The 22,268-nt window shown below is 39.8% G+C and overlaps 1 protein-coding gene across 4 annotated transcripts in view; it reads left to right on the plus strand.

Annotated features, from left to right (window-relative positions):
• The first annotated feature begins 11,039 nt into the window (after nucleotides 1-11,039).
• Nucleotides 11,040-22,268, plus strand: part of RANBP3L (RAN binding protein 3 like) — a 50,842-nt gene continuing 39,613 nt past the window's right edge. For all 4 annotated transcript variants that reach the window (XM_061129582.1, XM_061129584.1, XM_061129585.1 and 1 more), the window contains exon 1: nucleotides 11,040-11,606. In XM_061129582.1, coding sequence (XP_060985565.1) covers nucleotides 11,516-11,606 — 91 coding nt within the window. In that variant the 5' untranslated portion in view covers nucleotides 11,040-11,515. The remainder of the gene's footprint in view (nucleotides 11,607-22,268) is intronic.

Here is a 22,268-nt window from a genome sequence, read left to right on the forward strand (position 1 = left end):
ATCCTGCAGTGGAAGCATGGAGTCTTAACCACTGGACCACCAGAGAAGTTCTTATTTTTTTCCTAATTTTAAAATAAGCAAGATTTCTTTTAAAATATTTAAAATTATTTATTAAAAGGCAAACTACAAAGTATAATGTATCAATTCAATTTTTCACCCAATTTTAAGTCAAAATGATTTCACTAAAGATGAAAATTAAAAATTTTTAAATCTTTAAATTAAGTCTTATGAAATATTTTTAAAAAGCCAAACTATCTGTAATTCTAGAATTAATGCCCATGAAATTTCCAGTATAAAGGGAAGGAATCATGATTCATGCACATTACAACTAGACCTGCATTTGTACACGTTTAACGATTACATGAACAATGTGGCAATTGTTTTTTGTGTGTGATGAGTTGCTTCAGTTGTGTCCGACTCTTTGCGATCCTGTGTACTGTAGCCCGCCACGCTCCTTTGTCCATGGGATTCTCCAGGCAACAATACTGGAGCGAGTTGCCTTCCTCCAGGGGAATCTTCCCAAGCCAGGGATCAAACTCAATTCTCTTATGTCTCCTGTATTGACAGTGGGTTCTTCACCGCTAGCACGATTTGGGAAGCCCTAATTGTTTTTCACCTATCAGATTAATCATTGAAAATAAGGGACAAATTCACCAGCATCTCTGGAAGTACAAACTAAAACAGAAAGAGGAAGAGGAAAATGTACAGTCACCACTGTGAGGGAACAAATATCTCATCTTAAAGGAATCTTCTGCATTCACACTATTTGAGAAAAGGGGTTTATAAAATAATTAACTTGTCTTTTTTCTCCCTGAAGCATTTTCTTTGAATCCCCTGCTAAAAACCCTCCTCTTACTCCCAGGCAGACACTGCAAAAGCAAGCCCACAAACCTTCAGGGCTTTGGACACAATTGCCTTTTGTTCAGAGTCTAAACCAGTGGAGAAGCTTTCCCTGCAGCCTAAACAGTGTCAGTCAGAGCGCAAGTGTTTAGGGTTGTACGTTGGTCTGTGCCAGCTCTGATCTCAGATCCCTGGTGGCAGCATCACCATGTGTTTCCTGGCAAATGCATTTGTTGGCGGTATGTGGAGCCCCCTCAAGCATGGGGTCCAGGACAGGGGCCTCTCTTGCCAGGGATAAAGTAAGGCTGGCACTGATCACTTGAAAGTAGAAAGTGTTAGTCCCTCAGTTGTGTTCAACGCTTGGCGACCCCATGGACTATATCCTGCTGGGCTCCTCTGTCCGTGGGATTCTCCAGGCAAGAATACTGGAGTGGGTTGCCATTCCCTTCTCCAGGGGATCTTCCCCATCCAGGGATCGAGCCTGGGTCTCCTGCATTGTAGGTGGATTCTTTACTGTCTGAGCCAGTGGGGAGGCCCTTGGCTGCCTGTGTATCTGGGGAATGGGGTATAGCTTAGCAAGCTGACTTATGCTTCCAATCATCTTATGTGACTGCTGGAGTCCTGGGAAGCTTACACTTACCATTACAACCACATTGGCTCTGTGGGAAAACTGGGAGGTGATTTATGGCCTCTCCTGAGTTGTTCTGCCCCTTGCTGATGCCCTCTGCCTGTGTCCAAAGCCATCTGATGTCTTCTGCCTGTGCCCTGGCAGTCCCAGACATGCCAGTGGGTTCTGCCACTCAGCCAGTCAGGTTCAGGTGTCCCGCTGAACTTCACAGAATCTTCTTTGCAGATCCTCTTTATCAGGAATCATGACAAGTGATCTCCTTTCTGAAGAGAGAGTGTGAAAAGAATAAGTGTTTCAACTCTAAGACTCCAGGGTTTCTTCAAGAAGTCACCCTGGCCTTTCTCTCCAGTAGCTCCATAGATCCTCCTCTAGGTCAGGTCGCTAATCCCTGGGCTGCGGACCGGTCTGCAGCTGTTAGGTCTCCCCCTCCAGCTGAACAGGAGGAGGAAGTGAGTGGTGGGAGAGGTGGGAGAGTGTAGCTTCACCTGCCACTCCCCAATGATCGCATCACTGCCTGAACCATACCCATTACCCACTCCCACCCCACCCCATCCCCATCCACGGAAAAATTGTCTTCTACAAAACAGATCCCTGGTGACAAAAAGGGTGGGGACCACTGTTCTAGGTGGTGTAGGGTATCTACTTGACTTCTGATACTCCCTCCCCCCCAACCCCCCACCAATATTTTTGTCTCACATTTGATTGGTCCTTATTCAGTCTATCTATACATCTGTATTTATGGCTGTTCTCTGACCCAGGGAGGGGTCAGGAGTCCCTTTGTAGCAAAGGGAAAAAAGTAAGACTGATGTCTTACTTCTGTGAATTGACTTCTCAAACTATCATCACAATTAACAGATTATCAACTTCTCCACTCCTCTCTTTGGTGGTAATAAGAGGGGAGGTAAAAATGGATAGTTCTAGCTTCCCAATATAATTTTGAAAAGTCAGTCCAACTGGTTGACTGCTCTGAATCAATAGCCACCTCTGATGTTATAAAACCCACCCTCCCATAAAACTCCTGGAAGGATACTTTTAAACATGATACTTTATTTCTATTTGTTTAAGTGAAAGGATCCCTTAAAACTCCCTAGGAAAATCTGTGCTCTATTTCGCAATCTTGCCACTAGTAGGAATCTTCCCTGTATTTACCACAAATGAAGACGTTTAGAAACCAAAAGGACTGGAAGAGAAACCCTAATAACAAAGCATGTATCATTTAAATACAAATTCTGTTCTGAAAAATCAGAAGTTGAGACTCTTTGCTTTCCCCAAGCATCTGTTTGATAGGATAGAAGACAAAAATAACTGAATATAATTTTTATCCCTGTGGCATTATGTTAACGCTCAGTTTTGAAACACAAGGTGGAGAAATTGTACTTTTCACCTGCTTCAATATCTGTGGGGACACCAGAATTGTAGAAATTGCTCTGTCAAATCCCTCTCTTGTGATTAGAAGCTCCTGGAGGTATCTGGTTGAGCACACAGGCAAAATAGAGAGCGCAGAAACCAAAGTTCGGCTCTGGGCACAGGGCACCATGCCAAGAGGGTACTGCCATTCCGGTTGATAACAGGTAATGGAAGAGACTTAGAAATTTTGAGGAAGTCCCTCCAAAGTATGGGCCCCACATTGCCAGGTCTAGGTAAGGTACTATACTAATGCTGCTATGACTGCTATGGGACCCACAGATATGCATCAAGGTGTAGACGTAAACATGAAGGAGAACTGGCAACACTACTGATCTTGGGTTAGAAGAGAATCCTTTGTTTTTATTCTGTTTCACTTTTCCCAACAATATTTATCCCGTGCCATGGACCAGGCATTGCTGCAGATGATGAGTGTTGGTAGGAAACATGCCCTCAAGGAGTTTACCATCTGGCACCATGTTTTAAAATCCTAGCTATTAATTAGAATCATTTTGGAGAGCTCTTGATAAATATTTGCTCCCAAGTTCCACCCCAAACCAATCTATTCACATTCTTAGGGGGCAGGGCCCAAGCACCAGAATGCTTTATAATTCCCCAGGGGATTCCAAGGTGCAGTCAGAATTGGAAACTACTGACATAGGAGATAAAAAGTGATTCTGAATGAATACATATTTCCCGCTACTCTCTCCATGGCCTGTACTCTAACCCAGCCGACTGAATTCCTTTAAAAATTTGGACAGGCTCTGTTACAGGGCTGTTTGCTTGGTGAGTTCTTTCAGCCACTGGAGGTGTATGAGGGCCCTCCTATGCCATCATGAATCCATCCAAGGCTTGTTCACCAGCTGACTGTGGTGGACCAGGCTTTGAATGACATCTTTCATGGCTTCCATGCTTTGTGTTGGCCTAGAATATAATACCAGGTGGACTCCAAAGCCTATAAATCAGCTTCTCAAACCACACACAGACTTTCTCAAAATGTAATACTTCACTTGAATCAGTTATGAAACCAAATCTCTGCCATGTTCTGCTAGACAATTCAGATATCTTAATCATCTGTCATCCTTTTGGAATTAAAGTGAATAGGCCTTTTCAAACTACTAAATGCTTGCCTATCTTAAAACTCAAAAGTTTATAGTTTGTTTCAAAGGAATTTTAGAAGGATGTGTTTGTGCTCAGTCCTGTCTGACTCTTTGCATCTCCATGGACTGTAGCTTACCAGATTCCTCTGTCCGTGGAATTCTTCAGGCAAGAATACTGGAGTGGGTTGCCATGCCCTTCTCCAGGGGATTTTCCTGACAGGGAGATCAAACCCATGTCTCCTGCATCTCCGGCACTGCAGGCAGATTCTTTACCACTGAGTTATTGGGGAAGGGACAATACTTAGAAGGGGAAGCCATACATATTTACTTAGTTGCTTTTAGACAGTTTCTGCATATACATACTTCACTTTATTTCATAATTCTATTGATAATTCCCTCAAATAAAGTTGTCTGCTATAGGAAGCCTGGCTGACTCTCTGACATGTAGTACAGATATTTCCTCTTGGTATCTGCTGTATTTGTCCTTCACTGGGCTGCCAAATGCTGACTAAACAAATCATTAGTCAGTTCCCAGCAGGGTTTCTCTTCTTGTGTTCAGACTGGGCAGCTATCTCCATCTTTCCATCATATTTAGTTAGCATCTTTTGTGCTTTGTGTAACTATAAACAGTGTTTTTTATAAATCATAAAAAGTGACATAATTTTAAACATACAAGTTAATAACCCATGAAAATAGAGTCAGGAAAATAAAAAGAAAAAAATATCTGTTGTTTGGAGTCATCATTTTTTTTTATTTTCCTCTGGAGGGTGAGAGTGGAGATGATTTCTAATGAAGCTCTCTCATGCAATTGGAAAATTCCCACAGCCGAAAAGCTGGCTGTCTCAGCCACCGAGCTGACAAAGATTTCCTTGCACTGAGGAAAGTCAAGAAGAACGAAGCCCTACTTCTTTCCTACTTGATATTATGCAGGTTTTAAAAAGATATCATTAGAGAAAAACTTGGCAAGGACTTCTGGGTTCTGCTGTCGGCGTCAGTCTCAGCAGTTAGGCTCAGATGGGACCCTAGTGTGATTTCATGAATTCATTATCCTTCCTGTGAAACTCACGGCCGTCTCCGGTGTGCCCGTCTGTGTGCTCCACACTCATGGTTCTCTCTGGTGGGAGGCAAGAAGTGGTTGGGGTTCTAACAGTAAGAAGTTAGTTAATATTCACTGAATACTGGTGGCCAGGCCTCTGAAGTCATGTATTTAGGAATACAAATAGCTCACAGACATTTTTCCTCAATGCCTCACTGAGGAGCTGAATTTGGAGGAAAACTCTCTTCCATCGTTGCAAATACAACCTGTTATGAAAGGAATATTTGTGTTTTTCCAAGTTCATATGCTGTAATCCCCTCAACATGACGGTGATAGAAGTAGGGCCTGTGGGGAGCAGTTAGGTCACGAAGAAGGAACACTTATAAATGGGATTTTGTGTGTGCTCGGTCGCTAAGTTGTGTCCAACTCTTTTGGACTCTTTTGGGAGTCACCATGTGACTCCCATGGACTGTAGCCTGAGAGACTCCTCTGTCTATGAGATTTTCCAGGCAAGAATTCTGGAGTGGGCTGCCTCCTCCAGGATGAATGGGACTAGTGACCTTATAAAAGAGACCCCTGAGGGCCCCCTCACCCTCTTCCCACCATGTGAGGACACAGTGGGAAGTAAGTTGTCTGCAACCCGGAAGAGGACACTCAACAGACCCTAAACATCTTAGTACCATGATCTTGGAAGTCTAGCTCCCAGAAAGAGAGCTAGAGATTTCTGTTGTGTTTAAGCCACTGGTCTATGATGCTTTGTTTTAGCAGCCAAAGCTAAGACACAACCTAACTGAATTTTTAGAAATAGAAATAAAAAACTGGTATAGAAGGGAACTATACAGTTGAGAAGTCATGAGTAAAATGACTCTTTGGTTCTCTTTAAATGAGAGTGTCATTTTTACGTAAATCTAGCCTTCTTTCTCTGCCATAAAGGTCTCTTGATGATCGTGGCCCAGATACTTGAGACTGGACCCCAGTACGGTTACCATTGTTTATAAATTGTATTCATGTACTGCCATATAAATACATTATGAATATTAACATTTTGTATGTTTGTGCATGTTTCATAAAATGTGGAGTAAAAGATTAAATGGAAAATTTGAAGAGTTTCTTTCTACATCCTAATAAATTTAGCACATTGCCTATTTCTTATACCCTTTCAATTAGATCATTCAGTAATTATACTTTAAAACTTTTTATAGTGGTAATGTAAAAAAAATAATAGGCATGAAAGTACAATAAATCCCATGTACCCATCACTGAGTTTTAATGATTATCAATTTATGATCAATTTTATTTCATCTCTACCCCCATATCTCTCATCTAAATTATTTTGAGACAAATCCCACAAATAAAAAATTTAATTAAATTATATTATACTCCACATAGCATTAATAAAAATGAGTGAAAGAGAAATTGAGAAAGCAAGAGAAAATGAATGAAGAAAGGAAGGAGGGAGGGAGAGGATGAGAAGCATAATTTGCTTATTATTTTATTCTTGCAAATGTAAATTCAAATGAATAACAAGAGTTTGATCTGGTGCAAGTTAGTTTGCTTTAATTTGGAAATGATCCCAATTAATGAGTATTTACCTTCAAAGAGTTCAATTCTGCTGAGAATTCACTGACCCTGATGCCTGTGTACTTCAAATACTTTTAGATGGAATTAAGACTCTGTAAGACTATGTCCTATTACCTAGAATGGTGGACAATATGGAAACAGAACCACTATATTTTGAGTTTCCTTGCCACTTAAAACAAACAAACAAAATAAAATTCAGTATTTTTCTATCTATGGCTTTATTTTGTTGTGTTTTCATTTTGGCCAGAAGCCTTCAATAAAAATAGAAAAACATAAAATTACAGAGATTAAATATAGACATGCAGCAATGACCAAATCACATCCATAATCAGGTAACCTTCCTATAGTCTCAGATACGAGTGATCATTCCCTCAGCTCACAAATAAAAGACCCCATTCTTGTGGGCAGTGTGTAAAAACACATGGGTTTATCGCGGGTTTTACTAATTGACCTTGGACTCTGTTGACCTCCAGAGGGAGCCCTATGGCAGTCAAATCTGAGACTCACCCATGAAAGGTCCAAAATTAATTTGAATTACCAAGGCAATGTTTATGGAGTGTGGCAACATTTCTGATAACCTAAGCTCACATGTTGGCATTCAATAGTAGCAATTTTAGAATAACAAGCAACTTAAGTAAGCAATTTGGTGCCATGCCAGTGTAGCCTCATGAACCTATTGACAAGAGCAAGTATTCAAGCAAAACAATCTCTAATACAACCATTTGCCTCTGGTTTGTTTTTCCAAATAGCAATCACAGGGTCCAACCAACTGTATTACTTGGGAAATTCTTTGAGCTAAAGACTTGCAGTAACTTAGAGTAACACAACTCTGAACCGCTTCAAAATACTGCCTTGATGGTACATTAGGATGTGTGTGTTTGTCACTCAGTCATGTCTGACTCTTTGTGACCCCACGGACTGTAGCCCACCAGGCTTCTCTGTCCATGAATTCTCCAGGCAAGAATACTGGAGTGGATTGCCATTCCCTTCTCCAGAGGATCTTCCCGACGCAGGGACCAAACACTGGTCTCTTGCATTGCAGGCAGATTCTTGGATATACATGTTAAATAAGCCATTGTGAGATTCTGAAGCTCAACATTCTCATCCACACAATATCTTTGGTGGAAGGAAGAGTAATTTAGAAAAAAAAAAACAAAAAAAACTACCACCGGCTGATAAAAAGGAGCGAGGATCTGTTATTTAAAAGCATAGAAAATCTAAAGTCTTAACACTAGTTCAAACTTGAACTGCATTAAGCTTTCTGTGTCTCATAGTTTTCTGTGTTTGCATTCTATAATATTAAGGGCCTTGAGTCATATGCTCTGACAATGAAAGTGATGAATACTACTGCTTTGTATTTATATAATACTTATACTTCAGAAAACTCTAAAGACCCTCAAAGAGTAGGTAAACCTGTCAACTAGATATCATACATACTTTATTATTATTAAAGAAGTAACTCACTTGTGAGCTAATGTACAATGCATGTGTAATGTATGATGCTTTTTAAACATGGTTCAATTGAAAGAAGAATAAAGAAATTTCTCCTATAACCTGAGAACCATTTAGATTATAAAACTGATATTTTATTATTAGAATTCATAGCTTTCTGAGAATTCTAATCATAAAATATCAGTTTTTCCAGTAGCACCCCAAAGCAATAAGATCAACTGTCTGATAAGATTGACAGTATCAACTGTCTAAGTGTGACATGCCATTCTACTCTATTCTTCTGGGAGTACAAAGCCACAGGATAGGCAGAAAAGATATGGGAGAGAAGAACCCAAACCAAGGAAACTGGTGGCATCATTGTGGCATCAAAGAGAGCTGATAAGTGAAGAAGCTTGGCTTTTGGAGGATTCTAATTCATTTTTAAACAATCTGCAAGCAAAAATGCCAAATATTATTCACCTGTTTCTTGACCCAACCAGACTTCACCTTTTGTATTCTGACTTCTTGCTTTTTTTTTATAAGCAAAAAGCAAAGTACAACATGCCCACTATGAATGACTAATTTGGTGGTGTGTCTGGGCTTATGGCTGATACAGCTGATGTTATTTCATATACTCCTATAACATGCTGCTTTCAGCGACACCGGCTTATTTCCAGTGGAAACTGGAGAGTCACAGTCCTCGGAGAGCAGAAGTGTAACTAAATATGCAGTGTAAGAGCATGCTCTTGACTCAACTGCAGGGCCATTGCCCAGGACTCACTCAATGATGCACGACAGTCGGACACAGAGAATCCAGGTTCAGGGTTACACAGTATGAGCTCTGGGGCTAGAAAGCTGGCTGATAGCCTCTATGGTCAGCTGAGCATTCCTTTTCTTGTCTTTTTTCCAGCTTTATATCCATTCATGAGTTAGAATGATGGAGGCATCAAGGGGACTTCGTTGAAACACTAGACCTTACATTAGGATAAATGTAGATCCGAGTCCCCAAGCAACATTTCCCAGCGAGAAACCTACAGAATGAAAAAAATTTAAGAGACTTAGCAACCAAATAGAATGGGTGGACTTTTAGGTCCCAATTTGAACAAAATAATACCTGGATATTTAATTACACTAAGGAATCATGTTTAATTGTTAAAGGCGTGACACTTTTATTATGGTTCCATTTTTCAAAGTCCTAGCATTTTAGGATGGAGAAGGCAATGGCAACCCACTCTAGTACTCTCGCCTGGAGAACCCCATGGACGGAGGAGCCTGGTAGGCTGTAGTCCATGGAGTTGCTAAGAGTCGGACACGACTAAGCGGCTTCAGTTTCACTTTTCCTTTCATGCACTGGAGAAGGAAATGGCAACCCACTCCAGTGTTCCTGCCTGGAGAATCCCAGGGACGGTGAAGCCTGGTGGGCTGCCGTCTATGGGGTCACAGAGTCAGACACGACTGAGGTGACTTAGCAGCAGCAGCAGCATTTTAGGAAGACATTGAAATATGTATGAACGCAATGATGTCTGGGATGCTTCAAGTGGTGGAGTGAGGCGGAAGGGGGTTGTGATGAAACACAGATTTGCAACAAGATTATGTATAAGCTACTAATGGCTAACTCTAACCAATGAGTGCATAGGACTTATTATACTATATTCTTTTTTCTTATTCAGATAGATAGGTAGATAAAAATTTTCTCATTATAAAACACTTTTTAAAATATCAATTTTTCCCAAGGGCTTGCTTGTAGTTTTGTGGTGTATTTGATTTATTTATATAATAATATGTTTAGTGAGACCCACAATCTGATAGAATATCAATAGCTTTATGTAACTCAGCAAAACAATACCTCAGTCCCCTACCATGACCATTGTGAAGCAGGAAATAATACCAGCCATTTAAAGCAGAAACTATGGTTCTCTCATAATAGGGATCCTCTCTTTCAGTGTAGCTAAACACTTCTTTAAGCTGTTACACTCTAGGTACTTAAAAAACTGCAATAGATGAATAATATATTGAAATTATATATATATATATAGTAAAAGCAGTTTGATAAAAATCATAAGAATTATGAAAGAGCAATCATGCATTCCATAAGAGCTTTCATAGCTCAGAGTACTCTTGGGGAACTCTTAGGTACCTCAGAGTAAAATGAGGATTCCCACCAGGATCTGACTACGAGGTAAACTTCTAGTTAGGGTGTCAACTAGACACCCTAGCTGTTAGCACCAGTTTCCCTGGTGCCCTAGAAGATGCGGGTTCCAGACTCTGGCTAAACAGTTCTGCCTTTCCCTTTGTCCTGGCCCACAACCTCATTTCTGAATATATATAAGACCTGTGAGTTTTGAAGGGCAGGATCTACCAGCATTCATTAAAACTTCAGGGGTAGCAGCTCCCAAGTTCCATGAAGGGTGTTCAGGATTTGTTTTCAAGCTGCAATGAAATATGCTTTTATATGCTATAATATAAACGATTTTCAACATTTCAGTAAAGTGTGCTATTTCAGCACAAGAAAACACTAGAAATAGCTTTGTCTTATGATCTGAAAATAGTAATAGATAATCTAAGGGGAAACAGAGATAGATCTGTGGAAAGATAATGTTTTCTGTGTTTATTTTTCTTCCCGAACTCCAAATAATTGCTTTGGCAGCAGGCGGCTCTAGAGCCGCCCCCTTCTGAAGACTCAGAGGTGTTTACAGAAGTTGAAAGTTCTAGCAGTACATTTCCATGAGCTCATTAGCAGTTCCTTTAGATTTCACGTACACAAGTGAATAGCCATGTGGTATAAACTCCTGCTTTGAGCTTTCCCTTTAATTACAAAGCAGCAGAAGTCAGATATGTGATTACTGCAATATCAGGGCATCTTTTTAGAATCCTGCTTTGGTCACTATCATTCAAAGCAACTCTAATGTCATTTTTCGCCTGCCTCTTTATGCTAATCAGCCTAGCCCATTCGGCTCCTCCTTCTTCCAGCCTCCCTTAAGAACTGTTCACTTTCAGCTGTCACAGAGGGTAACTCAGACCAGACTTAGAAATCACTTGATTTAGCTCAGTAGCACTTTTTTTCTCCTTTGTGTATGTGTTACTCTGCAGTCATCTCTAAATACTCAGGACATTAGATTCACATCGGCAGAAGGAGTCAATAATTGCGAGACAGATTTATAATCTGTTAGAAAAAAGGTTACTTTGCAAGATTTTACAATGTAAGGGGGGAAGTTCCAATGTGCTTTGAAATGAAAGAAGAATTAATTGTGCTTTTATCCAAATGAATTGGCATCTTTATGTGTAGGAGAAGCTACGAGTTGGTAAATATTTATTTCAAGAATCATGACTACGAAGCACTTGGAAATGCATTAGAGAAGTAAATGCTTTTCCAGGCAAGGACAGGATCTGCTTGTACCTCTGTAGTTGTGGGTAACGTGTGAACACCGTTCTTGGTGACGGGCCAAGGGAAGGGATACCCTACTGTCCTGGAGCCACAGCCATACAGCCAGTACCATGTCTACCATACAAAGAAAAGGCAGCAGCCACCTAGTCAACAGTTTGCACACCTGTAGACTGAAGCTTCCAGAGGAACAGCAGCATCAAGGTGAGTCAGTCAAGCTAATGGGTGGTATGTTTTGTGACCTCCTGTCCATTTGCATTCTTGGAAGGATGGCGGGCTGGGGAAGTACCTGTTGTGAATCTCTGTTGTGAAATGCTTTGCAATCTTCCATTTTTAAACTCTTAGACATAACTGTGATGCCTAAGGGTGAGTTTACTTGTATTCACTGTTGGTTTTTAAAGGGCTACAGAAGACCATAGAAAATGCCTAGTCCTTGGTGTTGTCATTCTGAAACGTATGTGGTTACATTTCCAGCCACTGTCATTTTTCTAGAGTACTCTGGATTTTGTGTAATTCAAAACACCTATCTAGGTAAGGCTGAATCAGCTACAGGGGGAATCTGCTAAGAATGGCTTTAAGTTAGTCTGGACATTCTCCCTTGTCCAACCACTAACGGTACCCTTTGGGATTAAGAGCCTAGTCTTGTATCAATCTCTGGCTCATTCATTTATGGGTGAAATAAATACATTCTTGGGTCTTTCCCTCTTATGGCTCTGGAACAGATGAAGACAGACAGGGGAAAGTGTCACATTTCACGAGATGGGCACTCATTCAGACTGAACTATCTACCTTGCAGCCATTTTCACCATCAGTCTTAAAACTTCAGATTCACCGCTCAGCCAGCTGCATCAGTTAGCAGCAGATGGTTGACATGAATAGACAGGATGATCCCTCAGTCCATTCTGTCAGGGACACCAGGGACAGCTGTAGAAAAGGCTGGGTGTCATGGATGACATCACCATCCAGATGTTAAGGATTTACCCCAGGTATTTCTAACTTCTCAATACCCTCACAGGCAGACGATCTGGCTACAAGCTCTTTCTTTTTCTATAGACTCAGTTTTAGATTTCAGTAGCATGAAGTGCGCTGTCTGAAGGGCTGAAACCTCCCATTTGTAAGGTGGCATCTGTGTGCTAGCATTCATGTGAACGTGTCAAGCTACCTCCCTGCTTCAGTCTCTGGACTTCATGCTGTCCAAGGCTTAGCACAGTGTGGGTAGAAAATACTTCATATTAAATGAAAATAACAAAAAATTTTAAGACCCTTATGAACCATCATGACTTGTATAAATCATTTTGAACTAACTGCCTTAGAATGTAAAGTCCTAGGATGTGCCACAGTTTAATCATAGCACTGTAAAATGTACTTGCTCCTCTATTAATGGACAATTCTAATTCATTTTAAGTTTTTTAGTTTGCTATTCATTTTGTTTGAAATGTTGCAAGCTACCTTCCACCTCTCGCAATTGTTGATGTAATATTTACTACAGAAATCTTGCTAGTGGAAGCGTAAAGGAGATGGTAAAAATCACCTACAAAAATTACCACCTAAACAGATGCTATTAACATTTTAATGTATGTCTTCTAGCCTCTCTTCTATGCACATGTACAGATTATTCTTTTACTTAATTTTTAAAGCAAATATAGACTTATTTTGTACATAGAGTTTGCAAACTATTTTTTAACTCAACAATTGAGTATGAACAAATTCCCATGTCATCATATATTCTTTTACAACCTTATTTTTAACAGTTGCATACTATTCCTTCACATGAATATAGTTGAATTCTTTCAGGTAATTCACTACTGCTGAATAGTTCAGTGATTTCTAATTTTTCACTATTACAAGCAACAATTGTTTAACATACACTAATGGATAAATTGTTGCTGAGATGAGATTATTCTCTTGGAAAACATTTTCAGAAGTGGAATTTTGGGGTCAAATGATATGCATATTTTTAAAGATTTTTTTGGAGGGGGATAAATGGCCTTCTATTCAGCAGTATAGAGATATAGTCAGTAATACTGGGTATTATTTTCAGGTTGTTTTTTCCAATTTTGTAAGTGGAAAATAGTATCCCACTGTTGTCTTTATTTAAGGCAGTCTGTCTTGATGGTCTCTCCCTTACTGGCCATATCCAGAGCAGCCTGGAAATATCACTGTAATGACATAATTCCCAAAATATCAACAAGATTAGAAGTCTGGTCTCATTTCTCAGACCAAAGCTTTTGCCTAGAATGTTTTGAAAGCAACCATATTCTTCCACAACTGAGTCTCAAAATACCTGCCCACATAAACCACAATCCATAAAGTTGTGAAGCAAGCTAGTTCAATTCAGACTGGCCATTGACTGCTACAAGAAATGTCATCTAGAGATCTGCGTTGACAAGTGACACTGGGCAGAGTTTGCCTTCCAGTTATAGCTCTGGAGTTTATAAGCATTTATTCAGTGTAATGGTTCTGACTTTTCCATCAAGCTATATTTGTACCTTGTTATTAAGCAAAGTTCAGCAAAGGCCCAAGGAAGCAAAGCCGTTTGTTTCAGAGTGAGGGCTGGCTGTGGATTTATTCGCTGAGGTATTCTGAGTGTGTGGCTTTGGCCTATCCCAGCCAAACTAAGATTCCAACATACAGACTAGGATTAATGGACCTTTAACTCATCAGCAGCATGAGCAGATTCAACACAGATGCACTTTCCAATAATCCTCCATGCTAGAGGCTAAGTAAGTTCTTTATGTTAAGTCTGAGGTATTTAATGCTTTCCACCTAGTTACTCACAAAATGTGCTTTTTGGGTGATCACAAAAATAAAGTCACCTATCCTTCAGCAGTTATCTGGACAATGACTATCAAAACATTGTGCCAGATGCTAGGTAAGTACGCTGAACTAAGCTAACTAAGCCACGTGCTTTCCTGTCCATATATACTTTATTTCCACTGTATGGAAACAGGTGCTATACTAGTCCAGAATGGAAGGCCAGAAAGCTACTCTTTCTGCTGTTGCTTCTTCTGTGATGGTTCAGATCCATCTGTCTGTAACGTCCATCTGAGACCACATTTGCAGACATTAATTTATATCTGTAAACACTCGACACAACGTTCAGTACACATTACATGTCCTAGAGGGACTACGTTTTACAATGCTTTGAAGTTCACAGAGTAGCATCACAGATATTATTTAATTATACACATGTGTATATATATAAACGTGTGTATACATGTATGTAATGTGTCTGTATACATGCAGGCATGTGTGCCTCTGTGTGTGTACACATGTATGTATACATTGTATTGTACTGTTTCTCTGGAGAACCTTGACTAATACACTCCCTCACCTGATTATTATGAGAATTAATTAAGATAAACTACCTTGTTAACCTCAAAGCATGTACATATATACATACTCTACGTGTACATGCTGTGCCATGCCTAGTTGCTCAGTCATGTCCGACTCTTTGCGACTCCATGGACTGAAGCCTGCCAAGCTCCTCTGTCCATGGGGATTCTCCAGGCAAGAATACTGGACTGGGTTGCTACCCTCCTCCAGAGGATCTTCCCAACCCAGGGATCGAACCCAGGTCTCCCACATAGCAGGCAGATTCTTTACTGTCTCAGCCACTGGAGAAGCCCCTATATGTATATATGTATGTGTATATTAGTATATGTGTGTGTGTGTTAGTTGCTCAGTTGTGTCCAACTCTGAGACACCATAGACTGTAGCCCACAGTGCTCATCTGTCAATGGAATTCTCCAGACCAGAATACCGGGGTGGGTAGCCTTTCCCTTCTACAGGGGATCTTCCTGACCCAAGGATTCCTGCATTGCAGGGTCTCCTGCATGGCAGGCAGATTCTTTACTAACTGAGCCATCAGGGAAGCCCCATCAATCGATTTGTATAAAGATGTAGATATAGATGGGTTTCCTTGGTGACTCAACTGGTAAAGAATCCACCTGCAGTGCGGGAGACCTGGGTTTGATCCCTGGGTTGGGAAGATACCTTGGAGAAGGGAAAGGCTACCCACTCCAGTATTTCAGCCTGGAGAATTCTATGGACTGTATAGTCCATGGGGTCGCAAAGAGCCAGACACGGCTGAGCAACTTCCACTTTGTACTTTTGTAGATGTAGATACAGATAAAGACACAGATATAGAGAGAGGGAGAGAGGTTATTTTTAAGGGACTGATTCACACGATTATGGAGGCTGGCAAGTCAAAAGTCTGTTGTGTGGGTCAACAGATTGGAGACCAACGTGAGGATCGAACCAACGTTTCAGTTGAAGTCCAAAGGTTGTCTGCTGGCAGAACTCCCTCTTCCTCAGGAGAGGTCAATCTTTTGGTTTAGTCAGGCTTTCAGCTGATTGGATGAGGCCCACCAAAATTATGGAGGGCAATCTACTTTACTCAAAGTTCACCAGTTTAAAAGTAAGTCTCATTCAAAACACTCTCACAGAAACATCTGGAATAATGTCTGACCAACTATGTGGCATTGTGGTGCAGCCAAGTAGACACAAAATTAACTACAGGAAAGCATCATTATCCTCATTTTTAAAGATGTGGAAACTGAGAATCTTCAATGTCAAGTGATTTCTCCAAGGTCACCTGATTATTAAAAGCTACATTAAATGTGCTGTTTGCTCTATGTAGCTGTCTTATAAAATCCACAATTCCTAGTGTTACAATATTTAATTTTTTTTCATTGGTCCACATTAGAAAACCTCTGCAGATCCAAGAGGCATTGGAATAACTCCTGATTTTCTTTGTATGTTCTGATACCAATTTTTTGACACCAGCAGGGTGTCCTACAATTTAGTTCAATTCTAACTCTACCCAGAGTTAGCGAAAACATCAAGAGTTAGGGGCTCCATCTCACAAGGCTGCCACCCTTCAAATACTGGTTACAACTTTCAGGTATCTCCAAGATACTTACATTTCTGCCTGGCCCACTACACATTCAAGGTTTCTCACAACCCTCTCAGGTTTTAAAGTTTGCTAGAAATATTCACAGAACTCAGGAGTGCTCTATACTCATGATTGCCATTTTATCACAAAGGATACAAATAAATGGCCAAATGAAGAGATACATAGGGCAAGGTTAGGAAAGTCCAGAGCACAGGAATCTGGGTGCACCACTCTCCCAGGACATCAGTAAGTTCAACGACCAGGAAGCTCCACTGAACTTGGTGTCTGGAGTTTTTATATAGGATTTTATAATGTGGGCATGGTTGATTACATTATTGATCATTATTAAACTCAGTCTCCAGAAGATCTACATACATTTCTGTTTTCCTTTCACCAAAAACACCAAAAAGGAACTTCAAAAAGACAGTTTTGTTCTATCTGCAAAGCCTTCAAAGTCACAGACTGGTAGTAATAGAAACAAATATAGACCATTTAAAAATTATCAGAAAGGGGAAAACTCATATTCTGTTCATTTATCATGTTCAAACTCACACCCAGGACAGAAGTCTTTTCCATAATAAGCCTTCCTAATAGATGGCACATTTGTGGGGATTTGGAAAATAAATGTAGTGATTTAAACTTCATTTTTCCCACCTAATACACATTAGGATGGCTATTATTTAAAAAAAAGAAAAAACAGAAAACAACAGTGTGGTTAAGAGTGGAGTAATTAGAACCCTTATGCTCTGTTGGTGGGAAAGAAAAATCATGCATCTGCTGTGGAAAATAGTATGGTAGTTCCTTGAAATTTTAAAATAAAATTATCCTATGAATCAGAAATTCTACTTCTGGCTATATACCTCAAAGATGTGAAAGCAGGGACTCAAACAGATACTTGCTCACACAAGAGCCAAAAGGTATAGGCAGCCTATGTGTTCATCAACACTTTGGATAAACAACATACATACATTGGATTATTCAGTTCAGTTCAGTTCCTCAGTCATATCCGACTCTTTGCGACCCCATGGACTGTAGCACGCCAGGCTTCCCTGTCTATCACCGACTCCCAGAGCTTACTCAAACTCATGTCCATCGAGTTGGTGATGCCAATCAAGCATCTCATCCTCTGTCATCCCCTTCTTCTCCTGCCTTCAGTCTTTCCCAGCATCAGGGTCTTTCCCAATGAATCAGTTCTTCACATCAGGTGGCCAAAGTATTGGAGTTTCAGCTTCAGCATCAGTCTTTCTAATGAATATTCAGGACTGATTTCCTTTAGGATTAACTGGTTGGATCTCCTTGCAGTCCAAGGGACTCAAGAGTCTTCTCCAACACCACAGTTCAAAAGCATCAATTCTTTGGTGCTCAGCTTTCTTTATTGTTCAACTCTCACATCCATACATGACCACTGGAAAAACCATAGCTTTGACTAGACGGACCTTTGTTGGCAAAGTAACGTCTCTGTTTTTTTAATATGCTGTCCAGGTTGGCCATAGCTTTTCTTCCAAGGAGGAAGCATCTTTTAATTTCATGGCTGCAGTCACCATCTGCAGTGACTTTGGAGCCCCCCAAAATAAAGTCTGTCACTGTTTCCACTGTTTCCCTATTTGCCATGAAGTGATGGGAGTGGTTGCCATGATCTTAGTTTTCTGAATATTGAGCTTTAAGCCAGGTTTTTCACTCTCCTCTTTCACTTTCATCAAGAGGCTTTTTAGTTCCTCTTCACTTTCTGCCATAAGGGTGGTGTCATCTGCATATCTGAGGTTATTGATATTTCTCCCAACAATCTTAATTCCAACTTGTGCTTCTTCCAGCCCAGCGTTTCTCATGATGTACTCTGCATATAAGTTAAATAAGCAGGGTGACAATATACAGGCTTGACGTACTCCTTTTACAATTTGGAACCAGTCTGTTGTTCCATGTCCAGTTCTAACTGTTGTTTCTTGACCTGCATACAGATTTCTCAAGAAGCAGGTCAGGTGGTCTGGTATTTCCATCTCTTGAAGAATTTTCCACAGCTTGTTGTGATTCACACAATCAAAGGTTTTAGTATAGTCAATAAAGCAGAAGTAGATGTTTTTCTGGAACTCTCTTGCTTTGTCAATGATCCAACGAATGTTGGCAATTTGATCTCTGGTTCCTCTGCCTTTTCTAAATCCAGCTTAAACATCTGGAAGTTCATGGTTCACATACTGTAGAAGCCTGGCTTAGAGAATTTTGAGGATTACTTTGCTAGCATGTGAAATGAGTGCAATTGTGTGGTAGTTTGAGCATTCTTTGGCATTGCCTTTCTTTGGGATTCGAATGAAAACTGACCTTTTCCAGTCCTGTGGCCACTGCCAAATTTTCCAAATTTGCTGGCATCTTGACTGCAGCACTTTCACAGCATCATCTTTTAGGATTTGAAATAGCTCAAATGGAATTCCATCAGCTCCCCTAGCTTTGTTCATAGTGAGGCTTCCTAAGGCCCACTTGACTTCACATTCCAGCATGTCTGGCTCTAGGTGAGTGATCACACCATTGTGATTATCTGGGTTGTGAAGATCTTTTTTGTACAGCTCTTCTGTGTATTCTTGCCACCTCTTCTTAATATCTTCTGCTTCTGTTAGGTTCATACCGTTTCTGTCCTTTATTGTGCCCATCTTTGCATGAAATATTCTCTTGGTATCTCTAATTTTCTTGAAGAGATCTCTGGTCTTGCCCATTCTATTGTTTTCCTCTATTTGTTTGCATTGATCACTGAGGAAGGCTTTCTTATCTCTCCTTGCTATTCTTTGGAACTCTGCATTCAAATGGGTATATCTTTCCTTTTCTCCTTTGCTTTTGGTTTCTCTTGTTTTCTCAGCTATTTGTAAGGCCTCCTCAGACAGCCATTTTGCCTTTTTGCATTTCTTTTTTCTTGGGGATGGTCTTGATCACTGCCTCCTGTACAATGTCACTAACCTCTGTTCACAGTTCTTCAGGTACTCTGTCTATCAGATATAATCCCTTGAATCTGTTTGTCACTTCTACTGTATAATCATAAGGGTTTTGATTTAGGTCATACCTGAGTGGTCTAGTGGTTCCCTACTTTCTTCAATTTCAGTCTGAATTTTGCAATAAGGAGTTCATGATCTGAGTCACAGTCAGCTCCCAGTCTTGTTTTTGCTGACTGTATAGAGTTTCCCCATCTTTGGCTGCAACGAATATAATCAATCTGATTTTGGTATTGATTATCTGATGATGTCCATGTGTAAAGTCTTCTCTTGTGTTGTTGGATTATTGTGGATTATTATTGTCATTGTGTATTATTATTATTGTGGATTTTATATAAGGTTGTGGGCTATTATTCAGACTGAAAGGGGAAGCAAATTCTGATACTTGCTACTACATAGATGATTCTTGAGGATATTATGCTAAGTGAAATAAGCCAGTCACAAAAAGACAAATACTGTATGATTCCACTAATATGAGATTTGTAGAGTTGTTTAAATTCATAAAGACATAAAGTAGAATAGGAATTGCCAGAGGCTTGGGCAGTGGCAGGAGGACAGGTTAGCGGGAAGTCACTGAACTGAACTGATCATCATTAAGGACAGTCTCAACTTTGTAAGGTGAAAGAGTTCTGGAGATTGATTACACAACAATGTCAAAAAAGTTAAAACTACTGTACTATATACTTAAAACCAGTTAAGATGGTGCACTTTATGGTACGTGTATTTTGCCACAATTTTCTAAAAAAACTATGACTTTTCAAAGCCATCCCTAATTACATTTCTGAAGTTAGACTTAAAAAAAAGTAAGTAAAAATAAACAAACAAAAAAACCTCATTTTTCTACTTCTAAAACCAAAGTTAGGGGGAAATATTCCACTTCCTGAAAGTTATTTCTTTGAAAACATTAATACAGCTAATAAAATCCTAACTAGATTTATCAATAAAAAAGAGGCAAAAACATATCAGGGATGATATGGAATGTCCTTATAGGTCCTTCAAATATTAGAAGGATAATAAGGGGATATTATAAACAACTCTGTGCCAAAAAGATGCAGAAAAAACATAAACAAAATTCAACATCAACTCATGTAAAAATTTTAAAAGGGTTTAGAATGGAAAGGAATTTCCTCAACCAAATAAAGAACTTTACAAAAACCAACAGCTAGCATCATACTTTTAAGAGAAAGGCTGAACACCTTCCTGCTAAAATCAGAAGAAAACAAAGATACCCATTGTAATCCCTTCTACTCAGCATCATACTGAAGGTCCTAGACAGTGTACTAAGCTAAAAAGAAAACAAAGGCTTACATATTGGAAAGAAAGAGATAAAACATTTTTTATTCACAGACAAGTGATAGTCTATGTAGAAAAATCCTTGGGAATCTACCTCTACCCCCCAAAATACTAGAATAAATGAGTTCACGAGGTCACAGGATAACAGGATGAAAGTCAGTATTTCTATATATTAGCCAAGAATAATTGGCTAAAAAACGAATGATTGGCTAAGCTTTGGTTGTCTGCAGAGAGATGAAATTGCAGATAAAGATTTGTGCATGTGTGTTTTTATAAGCCGGGAATGGATAAGACATGTGTCAGTGCCACAGACTATAAGGTTCTGTTTGTTCCACAAGACCAACTTTGCTTTAGGGACCTTCATTCTCAGTTTTTGGCATTAGGTGCCATTTTTCTTTTTGAAAATTGAGTATGCTAAAATTAATTAGTAGAAGTGATTGTTTTGACAGTGGGGTGAAGCAAAGTGGGTTTAGAGGGATTTGTGGAAAACAAACTTAAAGATAAAGAAAGAGAAAAGAGAAAACAAATTTTACAAAAAAAGACCATAATAGACGCAGCAAACTTCTTTCTATAATTGTGAACATTTCTCACGTTTTAAGCCTAAAGCTCAAGGTATGGTTCGTTACCTTGTTTGTGTGACTCCACTTATATGAGGCGTAACTAGGATCTGACCTGGTGTAGTCAGGTCCACAGAATCAGAAAGTAGAACAGTGGTTACCAAGGGCTGGTGGGGGCAGTGGAATGGGGACTTCGTGTTTAACAGATATGGAATCTCAATTTGGGGTGCTGAAAAATTTCTTGAGATGTATGGTGGTGATAATAATATATTTTGAAAATACCTAATGCCACTGAACTGTATTTAAAATGACTAAGATGGTAAAATTTATGTTATGTATATTTTCCCACCATAAAAATGCTTTAAAAAAAGATGTCACATAATTATAATATTTCATCTGATCCTTTTATCTTGACTTGTCATAATAGCTCAATGATCATAAAAGCTTGAAGGAAAGAAAATGAATACATGTAAAAGATTGTTCTCAGTTTTTGTTTTTTTTTTTTTAAGACTTTTGCAAGCCATATGCATTTGAAAAGTGCGAGGTTTTTCTCCTGTGATCGTCTTTAGCATGATGATGAAATGTTTCTGGGAAGGTTTACAAATTGCTACCTGGCCTTCACTTCTCTCAAACTAGTTCTGATACAGTGCAGTGAGACCTTGAGTGCTGAACCACCCGCAGGCAGAGCCCAGTATTTCTGTTCCATTTCTGTGCCCGAGGGCTCACAGGGCACTTCAGTTCTCACCAGGGGAAGGTGAGGGTGAGTGCTGACCTTGGGGGTCGCTTCTGCCAGTTCCCAGGAGGAGAATGGGGTCGGAGATGTCCAGGTCTGTGAGCGGGCTGGGTGGCAGCTCTGCTCCTTTCTTCCTGCTAGGCCTCTGAGGTCTTGTTCTCAGTGGAATAAGATCCATTTATTACTGTGAAGCCGGAAAACAACGAGCCTTTTCTCCTGCTAGCTCAAAGGCTCAGGGCAAAGAGACGTACGTTTAAGGAAAAGAGTTTGGGAATTGTAAGAAGTTGCAGTCAAGCCTCTCTATGGGGGAATTTAAAAATAGGGTGCTTCTGTACTGAAAAGGAACAGCTTCAGTTTATCTGGATTCAATCTATGAAGTGGCATTTCAGCTATGTTTACTTATTAATAGTCTTT

This window comes from Dama dama, chromosome 25 (genome assembly GCF_033118175.1).
Source record: "Dama dama isolate Ldn47 chromosome 25, ASM3311817v1, whole genome shotgun sequence".
NCBI classification, from domain to species: Eukaryota; Metazoa; Chordata; class Mammalia; order Artiodactyla; family Cervidae; genus Dama; species Dama dama.